This window comes from Triturus cristatus, chromosome 2_2 (genome assembly GCF_964204655.1).
Source record: "Triturus cristatus chromosome 2_2, aTriCri1.1, whole genome shotgun sequence".
Taxonomy (NCBI): Eukaryota; Metazoa; Chordata; class Amphibia; order Caudata; family Salamandridae; genus Triturus; species Triturus cristatus.
Genome location: NC_140582.1, coordinates 458058374 through 458083754, shown reverse-complemented (window position 1 = coordinate 458083754; position 25381 = coordinate 458058374). Strand labels below are relative to the sequence as shown.

The following is a 25381-nucleotide window of genomic DNA, read 5'->3' as shown; positions in this document are numbered from 1 at the left end:
GCTCGCTCCCTTTCCCGCATACCTTGCAAGGCTTACTCACTGCACAACCTGGTAGAGGAAAGGAGGGTGGAGTGGGCATGCCTCCGGCCCAGGCATCGGAGCCATATTTCATCCCCTCCATATGCAGCGGTACAGGCTGCCTTCACTATCCTCAATGCGCAGGCCACAACACTGATTCTGGGTTCCACCTCTGTACAACCTTAGTGCACTCCCAGGCCTCAAACTAATTTGAATTCATTCTATATGTCAGGTGAAAGGTACTTTTTGGTTGGGGTTGAATGGCAATGTGACACGGGCGGTAGGTTGAGAGTAGTTGAGTCTGGTTTTGGTTGTGCATTAATTACAACTGAGATCACTCTTATTTTTCTTCATGCTGAACATTCATTTGGATGAGATGGTGATTGAAATAAGTTTTGGCTATATACCAGATATGGCCCAAAGACAGAACAAACTTAAGGTTAGAACTTAGAAATTAACACCCTTGTAAAACTTAAAAGAAGGATAGTAGCCCAGTTCCCTAATAGGTACAAGCCTGGCGTAGTGTAATTGCATGAAAAACACTTTGTGGCAGTAATTGTAGGTTTGTTGGCAGGGGCATATACAATCTTTTTTCCCATTCAGGGTTCCCCATTGGATTACTGAGAGTGGCGATCTTTTTAGGAAAACACTGCCATTTCATGTGGAAAAAACGTGGTCAGATCCACTGGGATGTTATGCTGCCGCGGTAGGTGACTGGGATGGCAAAACAATAGGTCATTAGCAGCATAGGCCTGAGCGCCTGCAACTTAGTGGGATCATTTGTCTACATACTTTGCGAATGTTCCCAGATTTGGACATTGTGGAAGAAAGTTATCTCTGATACATTGAAGCACCTTTTGAACTGCTTTTGAAACCTGACTAGTTGGGAATCTGGGGAAACAGATGCTCCCAAATTTAATATGTTCTTCTGTGATAACTGCATGGTAGTTGTGAGGTGATATATCGCTCAGTGCTGGGGAAGCCTTCTTCCCTCAAACTTTGAAAGCTGGTGCTAAAATGTGTGCCCCAAGAAACTGGGCACAATTTGGGTCCTTGGAGAGAACATCCTGGTTTTCAATAATGAGAGAGTTCCTCAGCTCAAACACACTTATTCCTTTCAATGTGTCATACGCTGCAGTTGTTGACAAATATTTTGGATTGCTTTTTCTGTTTATGTTTATGCTATGTCTTATACTGGCATTTCTCTATATAGTAATGAATCACACTCCATGTACGAACTACTCTTTCAGAGGGTTCATGTAATATGTAAAGCCCAAGTTTATTGGTTTGTTGTATTGGATAATCAGTAAATAAATAAATGATATGGGTGGTCATGCTTCTGAAGTGTACCATTTTTATGATTATAATATTGGTTTTGCCATTTTCCTTGGTCCATATTGTCTTCACAGAGGCATTTTGAAGCCATACCTTTGCTTTGGAAGCCTTTGTGATGCATAACATTGCTCATGTTTGACAGTCACAAATTATTTTTAAATCTGGTGTTAACCAAGACTTTTTGATTTTGCTACAGTTCTATACATAATATACTAATAGGGGCTTTCAGCCAGCTCTTTTCTTCCATTGGTCTGTTTTTGTGTCATTCACGTTTTTCTTCTGCCTCTTACTTCATAGAGCAGTTGGGCCGCCCTCTTCATCGATTGGCTTACTTCATTATGAGTGACGGGAGGGAGTCTGTTTCCTCCAATTCTGTGCTATGTGGCGCTTCCAGAGTGTCAGTCCTAGGTGCAGCAATGACTTTTTGGCATTCATATAGCCCTCATCATCTGGTATATTCATATGTCATAAATGATGTCATAGAACATGTCATGAGTGATGTAATAGGTGAGGTCATAAGCAGTGCATGTCGGGGGCGCTAGTTATAGTTAGCTCTGCTAACTATAACTGGTGAATTACTGTGTTTTTTATTTTTTGTTTAAAACGGTAATGTTGTAACTGACAAATTCACCTAACTATAATGTTACTTTAATGTTTTTTTTTTCAGTGAATATATGTATATTGTTGGAACTGAAAAGTTCTCTGCATGGTTGTAGACGTGTACCCCTACCCTGAGTGCCCAACTGTACTGTTATCTGGAACCCTAATGCTATTTTTTGTGACAGAGGAAAACATGGTTCATGCGTGTGTGCTATGACATAGCCTGTCTCACGGATTGCAATTTTGTTTTACTGAAAGGGACGCCCTAAGTGCTCTCTCCTAGTGGTTAAAGGCCACCCCTTTCAACAGCAGTTAAGCAGCACAGTGGTGACCGCATACTGAGTAGTGATCAGTAGCAGTGAGCAGGTAGTTTTTTACCCTGTGTCACTCTCCTTTTTAAAAGTTCCGCTACTGTGATCTTAACTCACCGTTGGCCTACATCAGGTAGATGTGGAGTGCAGCACAGAGTTTCTGTACTGGGTGTATGTGTGCCTGAGAAGGGTACAAAATATGGAGGAGGAAGACCTTGGGTTCAATCTTGGGAAGCCTAGGCCTGCCTGGGGAAGACATGAAGAATAGAGGAATCCTCCAAGACAGATTTGTGTATTGCTTGCATTCATGTGACCTGGGAGAGGCACAGACTGGAGGAAGGGACTCTCCCTTTGCACTTCAAAAGGTTGTTCTGTGACTCACTGCTGGATCACTAAGAAGGGGCCTGGATACATCGCTGGAAAGGAGATGGAGCCGATAAGGAAATCATAACGGGTAGGGCTAGGAGCCTAGGATTCATCTTTTGATGCACATATGAATGTGGCTGACATTTAGGTGTGAACTCTGGTCACTCCCATTAATAAGTGGACACTTCAAAAAGAAACAGACTTCAACATAAAAATTCAAAGACTCAGACCCTAAATCATATTTTTGTGTCTGGAAATTGACTATAAGAAGGGGTGTTTGAGACCTCATAATTTGCCATCTGCCAAGCATCCAGATGGGCTGTATGAGACGGGGAAGCTCTGCAAGACTTCTGCCTGTAACCCGGATGTGGGCAAAAACCTGCTAGTCTCCCTGCCCGGTGAGAAAACATCACCCAGGAAAAGCTAGACCACCCACCTGCACTGAAGCACCAGCACCTGCCTGCTTGCCAAGACCAGTGTGCTCTATGAGGAAGAGCAGAGCGTAGGAAGGAATGGAGTCCAGAGGGGAGCCCTGCCGAGAGGACTCCCTGAGCGAGGCGTGAGGGAACAGCTATGCACCAATCGGGTCTTGCCTATATGCAGTGGGTTTTTTTGTGAAAAACTTTTATTATTTCCATCAAACATAGCTGATTACAATCATGTATATTTTGCAGTTCAAATATTATACATGGCAGTGCCACAGAGTACACCACATATATGTACCTTCGCTTCTCCACAATACCCCTGAGAATTGCCTTTACAGTACAGAAAAATTCTCCCCAGTAGAGCATTATCTCGGTTTGTCATTCACTCAGTTCCGGAGCCTATATGCAATGTTAATTCAATGACCCCACTAAGCTAGAGCCCCAACCTCAAGGGGAGTGTGTTGGTGCAAATCAATGTTGCTATTCCTTTGCATGTTTAGAGTTAGAAATAAAATGCTTCTTTTTCTTATGAAAGCAAGTATTTGACTGGACACTGTTTTTTTTTAAACACAATTTATTAGATTTTTAAGTTTTGCATCTTAGAATACAGATAAGTACAGGTAATATATGTTTTTCCTTAACCCCTTGCATGCGGGTTTATTTCTCCAGCTGTGCGGAAGAAATAAACGGCGTTCGGGAACACGACGTCTCCCGGCCGTCGTGCGCACACGGCCACCGTAATGCACGACGGCCGGTAGACGTCGTGCGCACACAAGGGGTTAATATGCAGTACAGTTACATTTATAAACCGGATGGATTTTTAAAACTTGGTGCGTTGGTCGTGCCTCATCATGCTTTGTACCAATAGTTAACAACACGTTTGTAACTGCAGTCAGATTTCCAGTACAGTATTACAAAAGAGGGAAAAAGAAACAACCTAATTTTCCCTTCCCATCCCATCCCACCCCATTGCCCAACTCTTCTGATAACGCTATCCAGAGGCCACACCTCATGCCCCTCCACTTGTGTATGCAGGGGTATCATATAGTTGTATGTTAACATTATACAGCAGGTCCATGCACAGGGTCACTTTGCGTGTGTGTGTGTGCGCGGAGGATGGGCTTAGTAAACACAACTACTCATCCTGCGCTGCAGGGACAGGTGCAGGTTCAAGCACTTTAAATACTTCCAGTATGAGGTCCCAGTCCATCGAGGTTAGCGTTTTACGTAACCCCCGGGCCTCTTCTCGCCGGATGGCAGCACTTTCCGCACTACCCCCCCTCATCACCTCCACGTGCCATGTATAAGCTGTTGGGGTTTTTGCTGATTTCCACCTCATTGTTATGGAATGTTTAGCTATAAGTAGTGCTAGTTGCACTTGACTAGACACTGTTTTGTGGTTCATACCGTTTACAATTTGAGTTATGAGTCGTGTTCACTTGCATGTATCTACACTTACCAACCACCGCCTGCATAAACCAAAATATTTTGTTCTAGTATTTGTCCTCCAGCATAACTCAGGCTTTGTAGGAGCGGATTGTGGATTCCCCTAAAGTCTCAAATCAGGCTGAAAGTCTTAGTTAGGGGACAGTAAATTGCAATATCACATCCACACATAGATATGGATCCTTACCACACACTAATACAGCATGCTCTCCACCCAGGCTTCACATCACAGTTCGTAACCCACATGCATGGGGAAGTGAATGACCTCGGGTATAGAGGACTGCACAGATTTGAGGCATCAAGGGTCAATAGACTCCCTTTCCAGGATTGAGGGTAAAAAGGCTTGTGCTCTTCTTTTGAATCTAGGCTGCTATGAGTCCTCATTCTTTACATTGTCTGGTGAGAGAACAGTAGCTTCTTACTACTGTGGCTAGGGCTATGCTTGGATATGCACTTGCTCCTTTATGTATGTTACATGTATTGCAAGCAGATATGCTGACATGCAAAGTTTTAAGTAAGCAGCATATTTTTCAAATTAATATCGAGTGTGTTGATGCCTGTTTGATGAACTTAAATATCTAATAAATGTGATTGATATGATATAGTTCAGTTCCAATAGAACTTTATTGCCAATGAAGATGAATTTCACTTTGCAAAAGAAAAACTAGTGTTTGGGTTATATGAATAATAATCATAAAAGCTGGCCAAATGTGATGAAAGATAAGAGTGAGTGAAAAGTAAAGGTTGGGACTGAAACAATTACTGAATCCCTCCATAACTCACCAGTAAATGCATGTGTTTAAATTCTGTTCAATTCTCCCTTTGGTTCCATAGGAAGGAAGTGAAGGGAAGCTGATTGTTCTTGGAGCCACAAACCGCCCTCATGCACTTGATGCAGCTCTGCGTAGACCAGGCCGATTTGATAAGGAAATTGAAATTGGTATTCCGAATGCACAGGATCGATTAGACATCCTCCGGAAGCTTCTTAAGAAAGTCCCTCATCTTCTAACGGAGACTGAGCTGGTTCAGCTGGCAGACAGTACCCATGGATATGTAGGGGCAGACTTGGCAGCACTGTGCAAGGAAGCAGGTAAGGTTTCCAATACATATGCATGTTGTAGGAGAAAGATATCGCTGTTTAGTTGTTAATATGCTTTGCATGTATTATATGCTCCGCCACATGATGCACAGTTGACCATCAAATGGTAAAATTAATGATGGGTCACATTTTAAGATAGCATTACAACTGTTACTGTAGTAGGAAGAAAAAGTGAGAGGGGTCCTGTCTTTTAGGTTTGCCAACATGAAGTATGTTTATTATTTTTACTGCATCACAAAGTATAGTTGCAAAAAAATGATAAATCAAAAACAGAATAACCAAATACTTACCATGATTGTGGTGTTGCTTCACATAGACAAAGGGATAGTGCTCTAAATAGTGAACACTGTGGTGCACGGCTATCTCCCCCCTACCCCCTTCAACCTTTTTTACACTGTGTGGCCACAGGGTTATCAGGTTGTCATCCAGCTGTATCGTAGGAGTCTTGGATATTTTGTTAAGGAAAGTTGAAGAGCCACTTTTTGGTTTATTGGTCATTTGGTCTGTACATAAAGTTATTGACATTAAAAGTTGCATGCCCATAATATTCAACAACATCTTCTCATCAATTTGTACTGTCCATTTTTTGGGGATCTTTTTCTTTCCTCTCTGCCCCTGTTTAGAAGATCCCTGTCCTTAAGTGTTCTTGATCTGGTTTCTCAGAAGAACAGCACATTCATTCATTATTCTGAATTTTGAATACCCTGATGAAGAAATTGTTTTAATATGGAGAAACATTTTCTTTCTTTGATAACAAGATGGGGAATAATCTTAATTCCAAATGAAAGTCTTGAGATCCCAGACCCTGAAAGCTTTCGGATTGTTTAGATCTAAACTGTATGAATCTGGATAATCGGTGAATAAAGCACAAATGGAAAAAGCACAGTACTAACTGGTCAAAATTGAATATTTGCTTCTGCTGAAAAAGTAAAGAAAGAACCCAATCCTAATGTCCAAAATCTTTTTGGAACATTCAGTAAATTGCGTGATTGCTCCAACACGCTGTCCAGATTAGTCTGTTCGGCTCTTTATGCAACCCAGCGCACATCAAGAATCGCTCTTTCTTAAGAACTCTAGAACTAATAATTTATTCTTTGACAAAGGTGACTAGATCCACTGGGTCTTGGTCAGGATTACTATTTGAACCATGTGCTTCTAAGTAGGAGACTTCAAAGGAGGCTAAAACATTCTGCAGCTTCCGAATACAAGGGCTCAAGTTCTTTTGAAGCCAGACTTCATGAAAGAACTACTGGCTCTTCATGAATGACTCTCTGAGACAAACTGATTCTCTAAAGGACCCTGCTCCTGCTGGTCTCCTCTGGGATTTTGCCTTTTTATTTGCTCCTGTTATTTTATTTTATTTTATTTATTTATTTAAGCTTGTACCGCGCACAGCTACCCACAATGGGTTTCCCGGCGCCAGGGATAGACTGTAGAAGAAAAGAGAATGTCACCTTGACTTAAGGCCTCTGCCGACTATTGGTCACGCTTAGTAAAGAGCAGGGTCTTCAAAACCTTACGGAAGCGGAGTAAGTTGGTCTCAGATTTTAATGCCAATGGGAGGGAGTTCCAGTATTTAGGACCAAGAGTGGAAAAGGAGCGGCCTCCCATTTTTGCCAGCTTCCATCTTGGTACTGTGAAATTGCCAATGTCCGATGACCTTAATGAGCGCAGGGGTCTATAGGGTTTTACCAGCCCCTGAACATATACTGGGGCGCTACCCTGCTTAGCCTTGAACATATAGCAGAGTGCCTTGAATTTAACGCGTTCTGGGATGCTCAACCAATGGAGGTCACGCAAAGCGGCAGTGGCTGAGGTGCGTCTGGGGACATTCTTTAGCAGGCGCGCGGCCGCATTTTGCTCCACCTGCAGCACATGTATAGTAGCTTTATCTGCGCCCAAATAGAGAATGTTGCCATAGTCCAGGCGTGATGTTACAAGTGCCTGGACTACAGTTCTGCGAGAGGAGAGGGGGAGCATCCACAAAATCTTGTGAAGCCATCGCAAGGTTGAAAAGCAGATGGCTGAGACCTTAGTAGCCTGTTGTCTCATAGTTAGCCTGTCGTCAGTAATGACGCCCAGGTTGCGAACTGCCGTAGATGGTGTAGGCGCATTTCCCAGTTCGATGGGCCAATGGCGAGGACCCCAAAGATGTTTGTTCTGTCCCAGAATGACCACCTCGGTCTTCTCCCCATTCAGCTTGAGACAATTTCTCCGCATCCAGTCGGCCACAAGAGTGAGGCCCGACTTGAGTGCGGAGATGTTGTTTACGTCTCTCCCTGACAAGGAGAAGACAATCTGGGTGTCATCTGCGTAGGAAAACAGGGTTAGCCCAGCTTGTTCGACTATGGTTGCCAAGGGTTTAACATAAATATTAAATAATAAAGGGCTAAGAATTGAGCCCTGGGGGACGCCACGGGTGGAAGGACAAATGGCGGAGGCAGCTTTAGAAGAAAACACTTGGAAGCTTCGGTCACTAAGGAAAGACGCCAGCCAGGCCAAGGCCTGGCCTGCCACACCTAGAGATTTCAGAGAGTCAATGAGGATGGAATGTGACACGGTGTCGAAAGCTGCGCTCAAATCCAGCAGGATGAGCGCCATGGTGTTTCCCTGATCGACACCGTGCCTAAGACTCTCTGTCACCCCCAGGAGGGTTGTCTCGGTTGAGTGCCTAGGCCGAAAGCCCGACTGAGAAGGATGGAGAAATCCAGTGTTTTCAACCAGTTTGGAGAGCTGAGAATTTATATGTCTCTCCAATATCTTTGAGAAAATTGGCAACAAAGATATAGGGCGAAAGTTAGCAGGATTTGAAGGATCTGCACCCTGTTTTTTTAATAACGGTACAACCATGGCGTGTTTCCAAGGTTGTGGGACATGGGCCTCGCTCAGAGAAGCGTTGAGTAATTTAATGATGGGGGGATGAGTGAGGGGGTCTAATTGTTTTAATATTTTGGCCGGGAGAGCGTCCTGTGGGGAGCCCGATCTCACACTATTTAAACAGGAGAGGAAAGAAATGGCGTCTAAGGGCTGCCAAGTAGTGACTACTGCATCAGTGTCATTGTTTTCCAATTTTTGGACTATGTCAAGGGCAGTGTACATAGTACCTGGAGGTGTAGTGAAATTTTCATAGATAAGATCAACTTTATCTATGAAGTAATCCGCTAAGGACTGACACTGAATGCCATCAAGTGCCGGGGGAGGAGGGATCGAGTTAGCACCAGTCAATTTTTTGACAACAGAGAATAGCACCTTTGGGCAGTTTTGTGCATCAGTCACAGTTTTCCTTATGTAGTCTGCTTTAGCAGTTTTACAACTGTAGTGGTATTTTTTTTAAGGCTTCTTTATATGTGGCTTTACGTGAAGGAGAATAGCCTTGTCTCCATTTACGCTCCAAGGTCTTACAATGTGAGCGGAGGCTTTTAAGTTGTTCCGAATACCATGGAGCAGGAGGGTGGTGTGAAAATGCGGGCTTTGATGTCATTGGAAGCGCTGTATTGACTGCAGTGGTTAGCCAGAGTTCAGTGGCGCAATTGAGAGCGGCAGTTGGTAGTTCAACACATGGAAGTGTTTTGATCAGTAGTTTATTGAGTTCTGGCAAGTTAATCTTCCCCCAATTCCGAACTGGCCGCGTAGTTTCCACCTCAGGTCTTATTACTGTATCAGCCATGTCATAAGAGAAGGGGACAGCTAAGTGGTCGGACCAGGTGATTTGTAGGGCTTCACGAGAACAATCTAGGGACAGGTTAGATAGGATCGGGTCCAGTAAGTGACCGGCACAATGAGTGGGACCTGTGTTTAGAAGTTGAAGGTTAAAAGCTTCCAGAATAGGGAGAAGCTGATTCCTATTAGGGCACTCATGGTCGTCAAAATGTATGTTTAGGTCCCCTAAGATTGTGAAATTAGGCGCTTTAAGCAGTACTGGGGCTAGGAAGTCCGGTAACGATGTTATCCAAGGGCTCGCTGTCCCAGGGGGACGGTATACCAGTAGCCCTGACAGCGTAAATTGGGGGGTAATGGATAATTTAAAAAGGGCTGATTCACAATCTTTTTGAGTGGTGTCTACCAATTTACAAGTGTATACATTTTTGTAAATAATTGCAATTCCTCCGCCCCTACCGGAAACTCTATCCTGACGAAGAATGGCGTAGTTAGAGGGAATGGCGTCTGCCACATCCGGGCCCGAGCAGTCTCTGAGCCACGTCTCGGTCAGGAATATAGCATCAGGTTGATTTTGATCTAGAAAATCGTGGATATTGTATCTATGTTGTGGTAAGGATCGGCAATTTATGCTCCAAAATCTTAAGAGGGGGCGAGTGGAAGTTGTCCTAGAGCATACCTGTCTCTTTCGTCTGCCTTGATGTTGGAGGGATCTGCATGTGGCAGGGGTTTTTAGTGAAAAGTTGCAGCGAGGACAGCTGAACTTGTGAGGCGGAAAAGGGTAGGTGGAGCAGTTATTATTGGGAGCACCACGTAGCGCAAATAACTCTTCGGAGGAGTATGTAAGAGTCATGATGGATATAGTGGCTTTACTCACCAATAAAGGGTATGCCAGAGCCCAGAGCCCAGCCTAGCGCGGACGAGCGCAGACGGGCAGGACTCTGGCTGGACTCCAGCGCGACTATGGCGCGCCCGCTGTGCGCGTTCGCTGCGCGAAGCAATGGGCGTCTGTTTTTATACTGTCCCTATCCAAAATGGCCGCCGCCGTCTGCTCGAGCGTGGCCCTCCTGAGTCAGCCCTGAATCGGCTGTACACCCAGGGAAGGAGGCAGGTGAGCGAAAGTGCAGCGCTCCCTCCAGAGAGTAAGCTCAGTATTTTAAATCGCCTGAGCGGTAAATAGATCGAGCAGCGCGAAATTCCGTGACTGCTTGCAGGGGGGGGTAGGACACAAAGGATAATCACAGTAACAAGTTAAAATCTGAATCAGAGCGTTTTTAAAAGCTAGCAGCCCGGCTCAAGCCTCAGGCAATAGTGAAGGTAATCTCCTCGCGAAGCAAGTCCTTCTACTGTTTTTATACTGTCCCTATCCAAAATGGCCGCCGCCGTCTGCTCGAGCGTGGCCCTCCTGAGTCAGCCCTGAATCGGCTGTACACCCAGGGAAGGAGGCAGGTGAGCGAAAGTGCAGCGCTCCCTCCAGAGAGTAAGCTCAGTATTTTAAATCGCCTGAGCGGTAAATAGATCGAGCAGCGCGAAATTCCGTGACTGCTTGCAGGGGGGGGTAGGACACAAAGGATAATCACAGTAACAAGTTAAAATCTGAATCAGAGCGTTTTTAAAAGCTAGCAGCCCGGCTCAAGCCTCAGGCAATAGTGAAGGTAATCTCCTCGCGAAGCAAGTCCTTCTACTGTTTTTATACTGTCCCTATCCAAAATGGCCGCCGCCGTCTGCTCGAGCGTGGCCCTCCTGAGTCAGCCCTGAATCGGCTGTACACCCAGGGAAGGAGGCAGGTGAGCGAAAGTGCAGCGCTCCCTCCAGAGAGTAAGCTCAGTATTTTAAATCGCCTGAGCGGTAAATAGATCGAGCAGCGCGAAATTCCGTGACTGCTTGCAGGGGGGGGTAGGACACAAAGGATAATCACAGTAACAAGTTAAAATCTGAATCAGAGCGTTTTTAAAAGCTAGCAGCCCGGCTCAAGCCTCAGGCAATAGTGAAGGTAATCTCCTCGCGAAGCAAGTCCTTCTACTGTTTTTATACTGTCCCTATCCAAAATGGCCGCCGCCGTCTGCTCGAGCGTGGCCCTCCTGAGTCAGCCCTGAATCGGCTGTACACCCAGGGAAGGAGGCAGGTGAGCGAAAGTGCAGCGCTCCCTCCAGAGAGTAAGCTCAGTATTTTAAATCGCCTGAGCGGTAAATAGATCGAGCAGCGCGAAATTCCGTGACTGCTTGCAGGGGGGGGTAGGACACAAAGGATAATCACAGTAACAAGTTAAAATCTGAATCAGAGCGTTTTTAAAAGCTAGCAGCCCGGCTCAAGCCTCAGGCAATAGTGAAGGTAATCTGGATGGATGGATAGGTACTGCCTATCTGAAAAAGCTTATTTATTAGCTATTGCACTAGCTAACTTTGGACCTATCACCAAACTACCTGTCCTAGTAAAAATGATTGTATAGAAAATCTCCCTAGACTTGCATCAATACTTTGCCCTCTGTACCCTCTTCCATTACACAACCCAATTCAGTCTTTGCTTAAATTTCTTACTACAATCTTAGCCTCAGGGAGGGTTGGTCCTTTTTTGTACTGACTCCAACTATCTTGAATGACTTTCTTCTTCAATTAAGATTTGACTGACTCCTCTTTAATAGTGTTCGTAAAGAAGCTGAACACCATCCTCTTTAGCTATGATTGCATGTAGGCCAGCACTAAGAGACCTTATTGGTTGTTTGAAGAGACTAGAATACAGCACAGAGCATGCCATAAAATTGTAAATAAATAAAGGGTAGTTTTATTCTACTTGTGACTCATGCCTGTAATCTCATGTGCTCATAATACTATTTTGGTATGGTATTGTTAGATAGATAATGGCCTTCAGTGCTAATGTTTCCACAAATCTTTTGGACAAATAGTTCAGTGGATAGTACATAAATTAGGGGAGTAGCGCCCCTCTCATGTGCCACATGTAGAACAATCAAAGACGATAGTCAGCCAATAAATCCCAGTTTTGTTTATGCCAATCATGTGACATTATAAACATCAAGACATTTTTATCGAAGCCAATCTCTTTTTCAGTACTAAATCCAAGAAGGAACTGGCCATCTGGTCGGAGGCATTCTCAGCCCCGACTAACAGAAGTGTTACGAATTTTTTATTCCCCTTCTGACATTAAAAATTGCATAAACATATAATTTATAAACTTGGGACAGGTCAGCCTCACCATATTTTGCAGCCTCTTTGTGAGCCAGTATTGAAGCTTATATTTTTACATAATCATTAATGAAAAAGGCCTGTGAAATAGGATCATATGGCAAAGATGGTAAATCAGGGGATGGCGATACTTGTTCATTAGAGATCGTTGTTCTGTATTTCCACTCATAAAGTAACTGGGAAAACGTGCATATTTGTACTCAGAATGAAATTTCAGACTAGTCTTTAACTTTATTTGAGCCCTCGATAATAGATTATGCTACCAGAGAAATACAGTTTTTGTCCTACATTAATTATTATATTTCTTGAGTAGGTGCAGATACATTTATCAGTGGGCCTGTAATGCCTCCCCTGTTTATGCTCATCCACACATAAAATTGCCTGTTTCTTTTTGAGCTTGAGAATACAACCAATATTTTGAGAATGTTTCTGCCTAGTTTTGACAGTTTTTAAAAGAGCAACCTCATCAAGCATTGTAGTACTTGAGACATTTCAGGAAGTAATGCAGTGGCATCTACGGGAGGGGGCGGAGTGCATGTACGCAAAACATTATAAATATTAAAATAAAACGTACCTAACGCAACGTCCTTGCTCAGGACCTCTTATGCAGGAACTGGAACCGGATGCTGGAACTCCCTTGCCCAATCCTGGAGCTGCTCACATGCAGCACGTGAGCAGACCCTGATTGGAGGAAGAGGCCTCACTAGGTGCTCCACATCGCACTGGAAACCTGCACTTACTCTCAACCCCACTGGTGCTTCAAAACCTGATGAAGGATGAGTTAAACACCAAATGTGAGAAGAGTCTCTGGTAATAGACTTCCCAGGGCGCTGGGCAGTCATCATGTGTCCCTTGGTAGACACCACTTGCAAAGGTTCTGCATCAAATGAAACATCAGATTTTCTTTTCTGCGTCTGGCATGCGAGCACTCGATCTGCTCTCTTAAAGACAATGTTCTTAACATGCGTCTTTTGTCAACATACTCTTTCATCTTTTGTTTATTATCCAAGTCACTAGTTGCATTCTCGTCTTTCTCTCTCTGATTAAGGTATCTTGATAGTCATTGCTCTCTTGAACATGAATGTCGCAGGGCTTTCACCTATGGTCGAGTGAGAGGTTGAACAATCAGCTCTCAAGATTGAGTTTAACACAGTTTTTAAATGGAGCTTCTCAAGAGTAGCATGCTGCACTGCTTTCTTTAGTGCACTTCTAAAACTCTCAACCAGTCCGTTGGTCTGCGGCTACAGAGGTATGCTCTTCTGATGCTTTATATTTAGATGCTATCAGAAATCTTTGTACTCTTGACTGTTAAAAGTCGGGCCACTGTCAAATTTCATTATGGCTGGAACACCCCATGTCGCAAAGATGCCCTCTAGTCTCACAATGACTCGATCTTGTGTGGTAGATGAGAGATCATCAATTAATGGAAATCGTGAGTATTTGTCCTCAATCACCATCAGGTGATGTCCATTGTGAAGTGGGACGAAAAAGTCAATGGCTACTCTCTGTCAGGAATGCTTCGGGAGTTCTGACATGTTTAAAGTCTGTTGACTAACTTTTGTAGAAAGGCAGTTGCATAGATAAAAGGCCTTTAATTCTTCTTCAACCTGCTCATTGAGATACGGAAACCATGCTCTGTCTCGGAGAGCTTGTTTTGTGGCACGGATTGCTCTGTCTTTTGTGGGCCACTTAAATCATTTTCTGCTGCAGACTCTCCGAAATCAAGATTCTCAACCCTCGCAGTATAATTCCCTTCTGAGTTACGGACAGTTCATCTTTGAAATGTTTGTATTTTTGATATTCACTAGTGAGAGGTCGAGTGTGCAGGTTCCATGACTGATGTGTAATTATATCTTTTAACTTGAACATATCACTATTATTGCTTGTAGCAGTGATAATCTGGTCTAACGAAATGGCAACTGGTGTGTTTGATTTTACAATAAAATTGATATAGGTTTCAGCCATCTTGGATGGAGTACAATAACCTTGTATAGGCACTCTGGACAAGTAGTCAGTAGGGTTCTGATCCTTCCTTGGATAATGCACAATGTTATAATTGTACTCTTGTAATTGTAGTCCACATCATTCAATGTGAGGAGACATCTCGATTGCCAATTATAGATAGTAAAGCTTGGTGATCAATTAACTGTGTAAAAGGCTTTCCGTGGGGGAATACGTGGAAATGTTTACACGCCCATACCACAGTAAAGCGTCCTTTTTCAGGGTGTGAATAAGCACATTCTGTTTAAGACAAACTCCTACTTGCATATGCCTTCGAGCATTCAGGTCTCTGCTGGGCTGTGCAAGGATAGCTCTTAGCCCGACTCTGTATGAAGCTTCGGATTTAAAAAAGCAATTTCAGCAGCATTGTCATTGGCTTGTTTGATATTCTTAAAACTTTTCTCACATTCATGTGACCAATTAAATGAAACATTTTTTCATCAAATATCTTCATGGAGCACTCACAGTGGCAAAGTCTCGTATATATCTGGAACAGTTGCTAGCCATGATAAGAAATGAACGCACATTGAAAGATCTTGTGGGGGATCAGCATTTGACAGCGCTTGTACTTTAGAAGGATTGGGTGTCATACCTCCATCAGAAAAGATATGCCAAATAATGTTGGCTTTGTCTTGTGGAACTCGCATTTATCTGCATTCAAAGTCAAACTTGCATCAGCCAGTAAATGACATACTTTTATGAGAGCTTTATCTTGCTCATACATCGAATGATGTAGTGTAAAAGTTCTGCTGCTGATGAGACTGCACAACCTTGTCTTGTTTTATCAAAACAGACCAACATGTGTAGAAAAGGTTGTAATGTGCCTGCAATTTTCTTCGAGTTCTAATTGATGATAACCTTTATTTACATCAAGGTGCAAGAAGACCTTTCCACCATTTAATTGCGTTATTTCAGCAATGTGTGGACCTGGATGTCGTTCTCGATCAATTGCCTTGTTTGCCTGACGCATGTCAACGCATATGCATACCGCTCCTTCACTGCCCTTTTTGGGCACTACCACAATGGGAGAAACCCATAGCGTTGGACAAGTAGAACACTCAATGATAACATGCTTATGTAACGATTCAAGTTCATTTTTAACAGCAACAGCAAATTGACTTACTATTATGTGTTGAGCATTCACATTGTAGTTTAAGTAAATCAGTCCAATATCAGCAGCTGAGCTTAAACTTTGTAGACAGGCACTTGACTCTGTACCTGGAAACAAATGGATGGGTACTTGCGTTTTCATTTTCTTATGTTTCATCGTCGCTACAAATGAACCTTGACATTTTATGGGCATCGATGCAGCACAGGTATACACTTTGGTTATGGTACTGGAGACAATTCATTAAATTTCTCCTCAGGCATAATGTTTATCGATGCATCACTGTCGATGATGAAAGCCATCGAACTACCATTTACTTTCAGTGTAATCTTCTGATAATGTTTGAATGGCTTTGGTGCTTTGGCATGTCGACATTTCATTCAATGACATTTTTCTTCACATGCTTTTCTGAGGTAAACATCGACTTGGTGCAACCATCTTCTTCACTACACTTGATACTTATGTAGAAGAACAGTTTGATGATTTAGTCGACTTCGTTCAGTGTCGATTTGTCTTAACTGATGTCGCCACTTCGACTTGAGGGTGCGCGTCGAGCAATGCTTTTGGAATGTTCAGGCTCCGTGCTGTGACGCACTTGCTTTTTCCTTTGCTTTGCAAACTGGCACAAAATGGTTCTCCCACAGCCTTTGCATATATGTCCAATAGCGGGACATTTACCTTCGTCTGGAAACGAATATCCACATCTAAAACACAACTTCTTCTTACACGTAGACATCAGCTTGTGTCCTTCAGTCTTTTGCTTCGGCATAATTTTCACACTCTTGACTGATTAATTCTGGGCACCTTCAGCCTCCATGTCAGCAGCTTGTCTATCAGGTCGCTCTTCAGGTCTGGCAGCCATTTACACTCGCTCCAGAATAAAAGTTTCTCTCTGCATTCATTGTCTGAATGATTCTGGCAAGCATTCATCAATAACTCTAAGACGTAAAGCTTCTTTGTCATTAAATCAATTGAACTTATAGTGTTTGATGAGTATGCAGAGTCTTTCCACAATTTCACCGACTTTCTGTTGTTCTTGACCAAAAATGTATCTTTCATAATCTACTATGGGCATTTTGATTGAACTTTAGATTCAAAGTTTCTTTAATCTGACGGTATGTGATTTCTTCATCTTCCTTATGACTCTTTACTCCATCACCAGCAAGATTTTTGAGTTATTTACTAATCTTTCTGTTATCAGTATCTTCAAGTGCATCAATTAAATCTTCAAATGTTTCTATACAAACAATCCATCTATTGCCAATATTTTGCTTTTTGAGGGTATTGAAAGGTGGAGGTGGTTTCAAGAAGCCGGTAGCATTTTACCCATTTATGGGAATGGCTGACATTGAGGGTGAGCTCTTTCAGAGTTTGTCTGCTGTCTTCTTGGAACCGCGTCATCCGCACAATCTCTAAGGCCCTGCGACGTTCTGGCCTCTGGACCTTCTTTGATAATGACAGGAAATGCGACCTCTTTCTTGGTCTCCATTGGGAAAAGCAAAACTCACAATTCCAATCGCTGCTCTTGTCTTTCTGAGCATCAGAAACCTTTGGAGTTGTGGGTATGGATGTTTCCCCAAACACAACCTGGGTGCTTCCTCTGGGGTCACACCCTCCAGCACTGTGGCATGATGGCTCTCTTTAATCAGTACTGGTAAGCAGAGGACCGTTTCTTGTATCACTTTCCCTTTAGGCGTCTCGTGCTGTCTGACACCTGGCTGATTTCTGCCTTGCAACGCTTCTGTTTGCAGTGCAATGTGAAGCTCTTTCAAAACCTGGTAGCAGCCGTCTATAGCATTATCACTCCATAAGATGTACAGCTTTGTGTTGCGTATTAGCTCAGTACATCTCTTTGCGGCCTTCCCCTCCTTGCGGCCTTCCCATCAGTGAAGTTTTCTTTATCTTCAAATGCTTTACATGGACTGGGACTGTTCTTTACCTACTCATACGTCGATTTTGCACTTCGACGAAGGCACACATGGCACGCACGAGGAGTTTGCTGGACCTGAATTGCATAACTGCCATGGTTTCAGATTGCTATGTGTGACATTTTCATAATTTCAGAGTAATTATGAGTGACATTTCAGTGACTGAGTGACACTTTCTCACGAGCAAAATCAAGCAATGAAGATGAGGGAAACATATAAATATCAGAAATTACACCCATTTGAAAAACGCAAAAGTCCTAGAAGATCTTAAAACTGCTGCCACTCACCAGAAATGGAAGGGCACTGACTGGAGACAGACTGTGTGACTGCAGTTCTCAGTAAAAGTCTTGCACTTTCCCTCATGCACTTCTCCCCATTGTTTTCTCATCGGTATGCTTCTCCCCAACAGCTCCATGTTGCTCGCCTGCCTGCTGCTTCTCTTCCACAGCCTCGTTGTTGCTGCCCCTCACTCACTCTCTTCTTCTCTCTCCCAATGCTTCTCCTCCACACCCTCCATGTTGTTTCCACCACATGTTCCCCCCCACTTCTGTTGCTTCTCCACCCTACACCAACATCCTCATTGCTTTCCCCACCTGCGCCCTCCATTTCTCTCACTCGGTACTTATCCTCCCTGCCCTCTGTCCAGGTTCCACCCAACTGCTCCTTCCTTCTCACCCTTTGCTTCTCCTCCCCATCCCTGCTCTCTTTGTTGCTTCCATCTCCCTTGTGTTGCTTCTCCCCACCTGTGCCCTCCATCTTGCTTCCCACCACCACGGCCCCCTGTGGAGCCACGCCACCAGATTTATTTTTATTGGCGCTATTTTTTATTTATTTTTATTTACTGATCCAAATTGGTAAATGAGAAAAAAAACGCTTGTTTCATTTTGAAGCGGTACAAAAGGGGGTGGTGATGGACGGAGCATCAGAACCAATCAAACACTCACACCCAGTCAACAGATCTGGGTTTTATCCATCACCGTTCTTTAGCCCACTCTGCCACCCCAGTTCAGACATGGCCATATGCAAATCAGTCTGACCCTGTGCCTCATGGGAACAGTCCAGCCCGAACTGCCAAACCATGCCTTCCCTGGACCGGAAACAAGCTTCCTAGGACCGGTTTCTGGCATTTCAGCCGTCTTCAGCCAGGCTTGCTTGAATCCAGTGGCAAAGTGAGCCAGGGACTCACGTCTGAGCATACCCTGACAACTTATGGCGAACAAAGCGGTACAAAAGGGGGTGGTGATGGACGGAGCATCAGAACCAAGCATGGCTTGGCAGTTCGGGCTGGACTGTTCCCATGAGGCACAGGGTCAGACTGATTTGCATATGGCCATGTCTGAACTGGGGTGGCAGAGTGGGCTAAAGAACGGTGATGGATCAAACCCGGATCTGTTGACTGGGTGTGAGTGTTTGATTGGTTCTGATGCTCCGTCCATCACCACCCCCTTTTGTACCGCTTTGTTCGCCATAAGTTGGCAGGGTATGCTCAGACGTGAGTCCCTTGCTCACTTTGCCACTGGATTCAAGCAAGCCTGGCTGAAGACGGCTGAAATGCCAGAAACCGGTCCTAGGAAGCTTGTTTCCGGTCCAGGGAAGGCATGGCTTGGCAGTTCGGGCTGCACTGTTCCCATGAGGCACAGGGTCAGACTGATTTGCATATGGCCATGTCTGAACTGGGGTGGCAGAGTGGGCTAAAGAACGGTGATGGATCAAACCCGGATCTGTTGACTGGGTGTGAGTGTTTGATTGGTTCTGATGCTCCGTCCATCACCACCCCCTTTTGTACCGCTTTGTTTCATTTTGAAGGCTTGCACATGTGTGGTGGGTGCTCCTACAAAGTGACACGACAGGTGAGTCATTGCGCCTTTTTGCCTTTTAGCCATGTAGCACAGCATGGGCCAAGCAGGGCTAAGAACTATTGGCACAGCCAATAATTCCCAAATGCAAGACCTATTGGGTTTGCCAATGCTTGTTTTTTTGAAGCAACTCTTCCTTGCAAGGTAGACTTCCCCACGCTGATGTTTCCAAGCACTGACCCATGTCTAGCATACAACTCTTGGTTCTCCTTCTCACCCCTCTTTGCCAAACCCCTGACCCCACCCTCACCCTTTCTTCCGTCCCCTTAGGAGTATTTCTGGCCCCGAGGAATCTTGTTCTGTTAGGCCAGAGGTGGTGGACTGTGTGTGGAGGACACGTGTCCGAATTTGAAATAGTTTCGGTGCCGATGTCGGTGGCAGCCCAAATGTAATGTTGGTGGGCTCCGAGTGCACTCTACAGGGTGAGGTAGAGTCGGGACCCGAGATAGAGTGGAGGGCTGCCCGGTCACGGATGCGTTGTAGAGATGCAGAGACCTGCTGCACAGCGAACGCAGATGGTGGTTTGATGGGCACCTTGGTAGTAGACGTCGAGGCCGGCCCCGACTTTTTAGTCGGATGGGGGTCACTGGCCTGAAGGGATGCATCGACAGTCGACGTAGTCGAGGACTTATTCGGCATCGGTGCTTTAGGCGTCGACGTAGCTGGGCGGCCATTTTGAGTGCGGAGGTTACGGCCTTCGGTGTCGGCGCCGAAGGTCTCGGTGCCTTGTGGTGCCCGAGGGCATGCCTTTTCTGTGTGTCGACCGCATCTGCTGCGGCGAGCTCGGCGCCGAAGTCCCTTTGTACGCGGTAGGAGACGACGACTTTTTTCGGCGTCGGGGCAGTGGATTGTTTCGACGCCCTCGATCCGACCACCACCAGTTTCACTTTCGATTTTGAAGGGACTGGAGCGATGGATGGTTTTGGGTTTAATAACCCGGTCGTCTTCGGTAATAGTGGCTCTTGCAGAGTGTTCGAGGCCGGACCGGAAGGTGGGGCCGAGGAACCATGTATTTGATCTTGGGTAAGGCCCGAAGGCGATCCCTCGACCGGAGCCTGATGACGACGTACAGTTTCGGCCTCCGTTTCGACGGATTGGCCTAGCTCTTCGGGAGAGCTGTCTTCTTCGGCCCCGTAGGCCTCGTCGAAGTCTCCTACCTCGTCGACGGATTCTTCACGTCGAAAGATCACTTCATCATCGTCGTCCGATCGGGAATCATGTTCTGAAGCGGGGCTAGAGACTACTTCTTCCACGCTCTCGGCGTCCTCGTCCTCGGTGCTGAATATGTTGGTGGGTGCGGGCGCTGCTTGCTGCGCCTCGAGCCTCGCCGCCCGTCGGTTCCGCAGAGTCTTCTTGGACCGGAACTGTGCACAGGCCATGCATTTCGATTCGTCGTGATCCGGAGAGAGACATATATTACAGACTGGGTGGACGTCGATATGAGGGTACTTGGCGTGGCATAACGGACACCTCTTGAACGGAGTCCTCGATTCCATCGTCGATCGAGCTTCGAAGTTTGGACCAATTCGGTACGAAAGTCGGAAGAGGGTGTGGAGCACTAAAGCTAGTAGTCGACACCGAACGGTAACTGTACCGACGAAAACTAAAGGCCTTTTGGCCTAAAACTAAGTATTCCTAAGTTGAGCTAAGATAGTCACATCCAAACCCAATGGCGGAAAAAAACAATCTGAGGATGGAGAGGATGCCCATGCGCACTGTAGTCCAGGGGAGGAGCCACCTATCTCGTGATACTTCGAAGACTCTTCCAGGACAACAATGTGCAATCATCCGGACCCAACACTAGGCGGCGATCTATGCACAGATATGAATATCAGCAGCCCTACATGCCAAGAACAGATGCATACTGGTAAGTAGCATAATCAATTCTTACTTCCCCAGTGCACCCTCCACCCAGCCTGTCAATGTTGTATCCTTCTCAGTGTAACAGAACACCTTTTCTTTATAGCTAGGTACGGCCGCGCTAACGTAGCGCCATACATAGATGTTGTTAAAAAGCCAATCCTTTCGTCTTCTGGCCCGACATATGCAAATGAATACCAGAAGAGCCCTGCAAATAATCCGTCCTGGTAGAATAAACATGTTTTTTCCAGCATCGATATTGAGTTGCATCTCCCCACTTACAAAGAACACGTTTTCTTGAGTAGTGTTGAAGACAACATAATCTCAAAATATAAATTAGAAAATGCTGTGTGTATTACAATGAAACTTTTTATAAAGCGATGTACCAACATGTGGCAATAGATGGCACTTAAGGTACCACTTAAGGAGCTTGTGCACGGGGTGGCACCTGCATGAACCCATTTAGCAGAATATCTGAGACTTTGATATCCCACTAATAATTTCAAAGGGAAATCGAAAAACTCTTGCTAAAGAACGGTGGTCCCGTAGTTTGAGAAATTGGGAAAATATAGTCACGCTCAGAAGGATTTCTTACACCGCAACATTTCTAGTTTTTATACTTCCGTTTCACAGGTTGTTTTCATTCACATATATTTATGTCAGAAACCATGACATGAAACGATCACGGACAGGAAGGCTCTTAGTTGGGTAACAGAAAGGCCGGTACAACTGACACATAATCCGTTATAGGTCGAGCTGTCTAACATGAGGCAGACTCCGCCAGAGGACAACGGTTGTGAGAAAAGGTGAGAATGTGTTTGACTGCACTGCAAACAGCACAGGGCCGTGTGCTCATTAGCATCGCAGTAGGTGCTTAAATAAACCTCCTCGTTGAGTGCGCCTAGCAAGCACCGGGTGATCAGGGCCCTTATAAATGCGTGACTTTGTATTTCAGTACGGTGATGCGGACCACCACACTAAAATGTGTTAATCTAACACCTGATGCGTGGTGCTTGGCAGGGCTGGGTCTTGACTGTTAATGTGATGCCAGAACAGCAGCATTGTCATATCATTTACTCACTCGTATTAGGCACCTGCCTGGGACGGACCCACGGACCTGTAAGAAGGGCGCATTAGCAAGTAATTGGGAGAAGAAACCCGGACTATCTCAGCAAGACTTTTCAGATATCGGACACACCCAGAGAAGATATTTTTAACACTGTTGAAAACACACATTGCCCAAACTTCGCCTTCAGGTACACACAGTACGTGGGCAGTGCACTGTGGGTGAACTTGTCAGGGATATTTAGTTATGTTTTTCCCCCACTCATTCTGTTTCTATGTATAACGAGGACAATGAAGCAAACTTCCATGACTCATCCTCATTGGCCGAACTTGTGTGGAAGTGACATGGTATTTAGTACTTCTAGAAATGCATATCTGTTCTCGTGAAAAATTATCTATCAGACCAGATCTTCTCACTCAGCATCAGGGTTAGCTCAAGCATCCAAACCTCTAGGAAATGAACCTAGTCAAATGGCATCCTGGTGGTCTTAGAGTTTGGCTACTTAAATCTTTATCAACAGTACATGCAAATCTTAAGGTACACTATGCTATATGGATTTCTAAAGCACATGGCTACCCGTAGGCTTCCCAGCGCTAGCTAAGGCATAGCGTTGCTAAGAGCGCATTGCTTCGGTACAAGTGGAGACACAGGAGTGCTATTAATGTGGATATAGCCTGCTATTAGCCTTTTCTTGAAATGTGATTTGTTGTTACGGCATCTTAATTCTATGGGGAGTGTGTTCCAAAGATTGGGGATGAGATATGAAAAGGACCTACTGCCCCATCTGACCGTGTAAATTCTAGGTACCATCAGGAATCAACCTGTAGCGGACCTTAAAGCCCTACTGGGTGAGTAGGAGGTCAAGAGTACCCTTATCATAGTGGGTCCTTTGGCGTTGGGCCCTCTATTTGCTGGACAGAGTGTTTTAAATGTTATACTTGCCTCATTGGGGAACCAGTGCAGAGAAACTAGAGCACTGTTTGCTGAGGCAAATTTTGGGACCTTTTATAGGATCCTTGCTGCCCCATTTTGGAAAACCTGGAGCCTTTTGATGACATATTTGGTGGAGCCTATGTACAGAGAGTTCCTGTAGTTCAACCAGGAGAGAACAAGTGTTGGACCACAATTTTTTTGGACACAGTTGGAATAATGTCTAGGATTTTAAGGAGTGTTCTGATGGTGCCAAAACAAGTTGACGCATGTTTTTTGGCCTGTGTATCCATGGAAAAAGGCTTGTTTAGCCATATCCCAAGGCTTTTGATAGGGGAGGAGAGGGTAGGTGGATGACCCAAACATTCTCGTTAGTCTATAGGTGGTTGGGGGTCAGGTCTGTTCCCCACAATCATCAGCTCAGTTTTTCCCCATTCGGTTTTAAGCAGCAGTTCGCCATCTACTTGGGTACTTTTTCCAATCAGGGAGACTGCTAATGGGACTCAGTCATTTCCAGGGGCGAGGGAGACGACCACTCATATGATACTCTCTTGTGACCTGTTGGTACCCTCGGGGGCCCTGGGGGGTTGTGTTGTTGAGAAAACAATAAAAAATGTTTTTACAACAAAAAAAAAAAGAGGGAGACGACCAATTGTGTGTCGTCGGCATATGACACTATTGACATCCCAAACTCCTGAACAATATATGCCAAAGCGTGTATGTATCGCTTCAAAAAGGTGGATCTGAGGGCAGAACCCTGCCGGACCCCATACTTCAAGTGAGGGGTGTTGGAAGGCGGACCTCGGGGGAGTCGGAGCGACCACCAAGGGGGGCCCCCACACTGTACGAAGTAGCCGAGCGCTGCTGAGAAGCCTCCTAGGAGAGGTCCTTCTCCTACACCGTACTAGCACAGTAACACCACCACACAGGACTCGAGGATGTGTATCAAGACGAGCAATTCTTTATCAGCATTTAGGACGTTACGGTTATCGATATATACAAGGGGGGATCGAGGGATCCGCAAGAGTCTCAAAGTCTTTGGTAGGGACGGGGTAGCGGGACAGTCTTTAGTAGCAGCTGGGTACGAGGGTACCTTAGGCCCAGTTCTTGATCCTCAAGCTGGAGGGACTCTGGGTCTCGGAGTGGTCGAGCCGCGACGGCGTCAGCAGGGCTCTGGCGATCAGTTCGGGGAGCTTGAGCCGCGACTAGGTCAGCAGGGCTCTTAAGGTGTTTCAGTTCAGCTCGAGCCGCGACGACGTCAGCAGGGCTCTGGGGGAGGTTCCAGCGAGGTTGGGCCGCGACAGCGTCAGCAGGGCCCCGATGTTCCGTGAGGTTCCTTGTCTCAATAAGGTGGAGCCGCGACGCAGTCAGCAGGGCTCGTGGTATAGTGTCAAGCAAGAGTTCTTCTCCGTAGGGTCAGCCGCGATTCCATCAGCAGGGCTCTTGACTCCGGGATACAACTACTGTCCCATTGCGGGGTTGCCCCAGATATAGGTCTGGAGCCCTTTGATGTCCGGACCCTTGCGCCTGGGGGGGGCGGAGAGGCCGGGCTGGGAGAGGCCAGACGCCCAGCGGGAGAGGCGCCAGGCCCGGGGAGGCCGGAGGACGATCGCACCTAGGTGTTGAGGGACGGTGGGGGTCCCATCGAAACTCTCCTCCTCCGGGAGTGGTGAAGTGGCCATGCGGTGCCCCCTGGCCAGATCTTGGTGCCTCGATGTCGGGGCTTCGCTGGGGCCGAGGCCGGAGGGAGCCGGGCTGCGTGGGCTGGTGCGTGGAGCAAGCATGGGGGGGACCCCGAAGGGATGAGGGGTCCCTGTGCGGCCTGGAAAAGGGGGCCGCTGAGGCGGGTGTAGGAAAACGGGTACAATCCAAAGGGGGCCTCGAAGGGAGGAGGGGTCCCTGGCGGCCTGAAAGGGCGGCCCGTGTAGGCCGGTGCGGGGGACGAGCACAATCCAAGAGGGTTAAGACCACGCCACGAGGCCGGGTCCAACAAGGGGCGTCGGAGTAGCATGAATTCTCACAACTTTGGAAAGATCTGTCTTTCAAAAAGGAGGTGAGACGATTAAGAGTGGGGCAGTTTAGTTGTGATGGTTGTCCCAAATAGCAAGGTGGCAGGGCTCTCACCAGTTGTGGAGTGAGGAGTTGAACGATAGGCACAGAGGGCTTGAAACAGGA

General features: G+C 45.8%; 1 protein-coding gene across 2 annotated transcripts in view; it reads left to right on the top strand.

Annotated features, from left to right (window-relative positions):
• AFG2A (AAA ATPase AFG2A) overlaps positions 1 to 25381 on the top strand; it is a 1612935-nt gene that overhangs the window by 217762 nt on the left and 1369792 nt on the right. For both annotated transcript variants that reach the window (XR_014978118.1, XM_085641546.1), the window contains exon 9: positions 5336 to 5591. Coding sequence is in view for 1 of the 2 variants with exons in the window: in XM_085641546.1 (XP_085497672.1) it covers positions 5336 to 5591 (256 nt within the window). In the remaining variant the exon portion in view is untranslated. The remainder of the gene's footprint in view (positions 1 to 5335; positions 5592 to 25381) is intronic.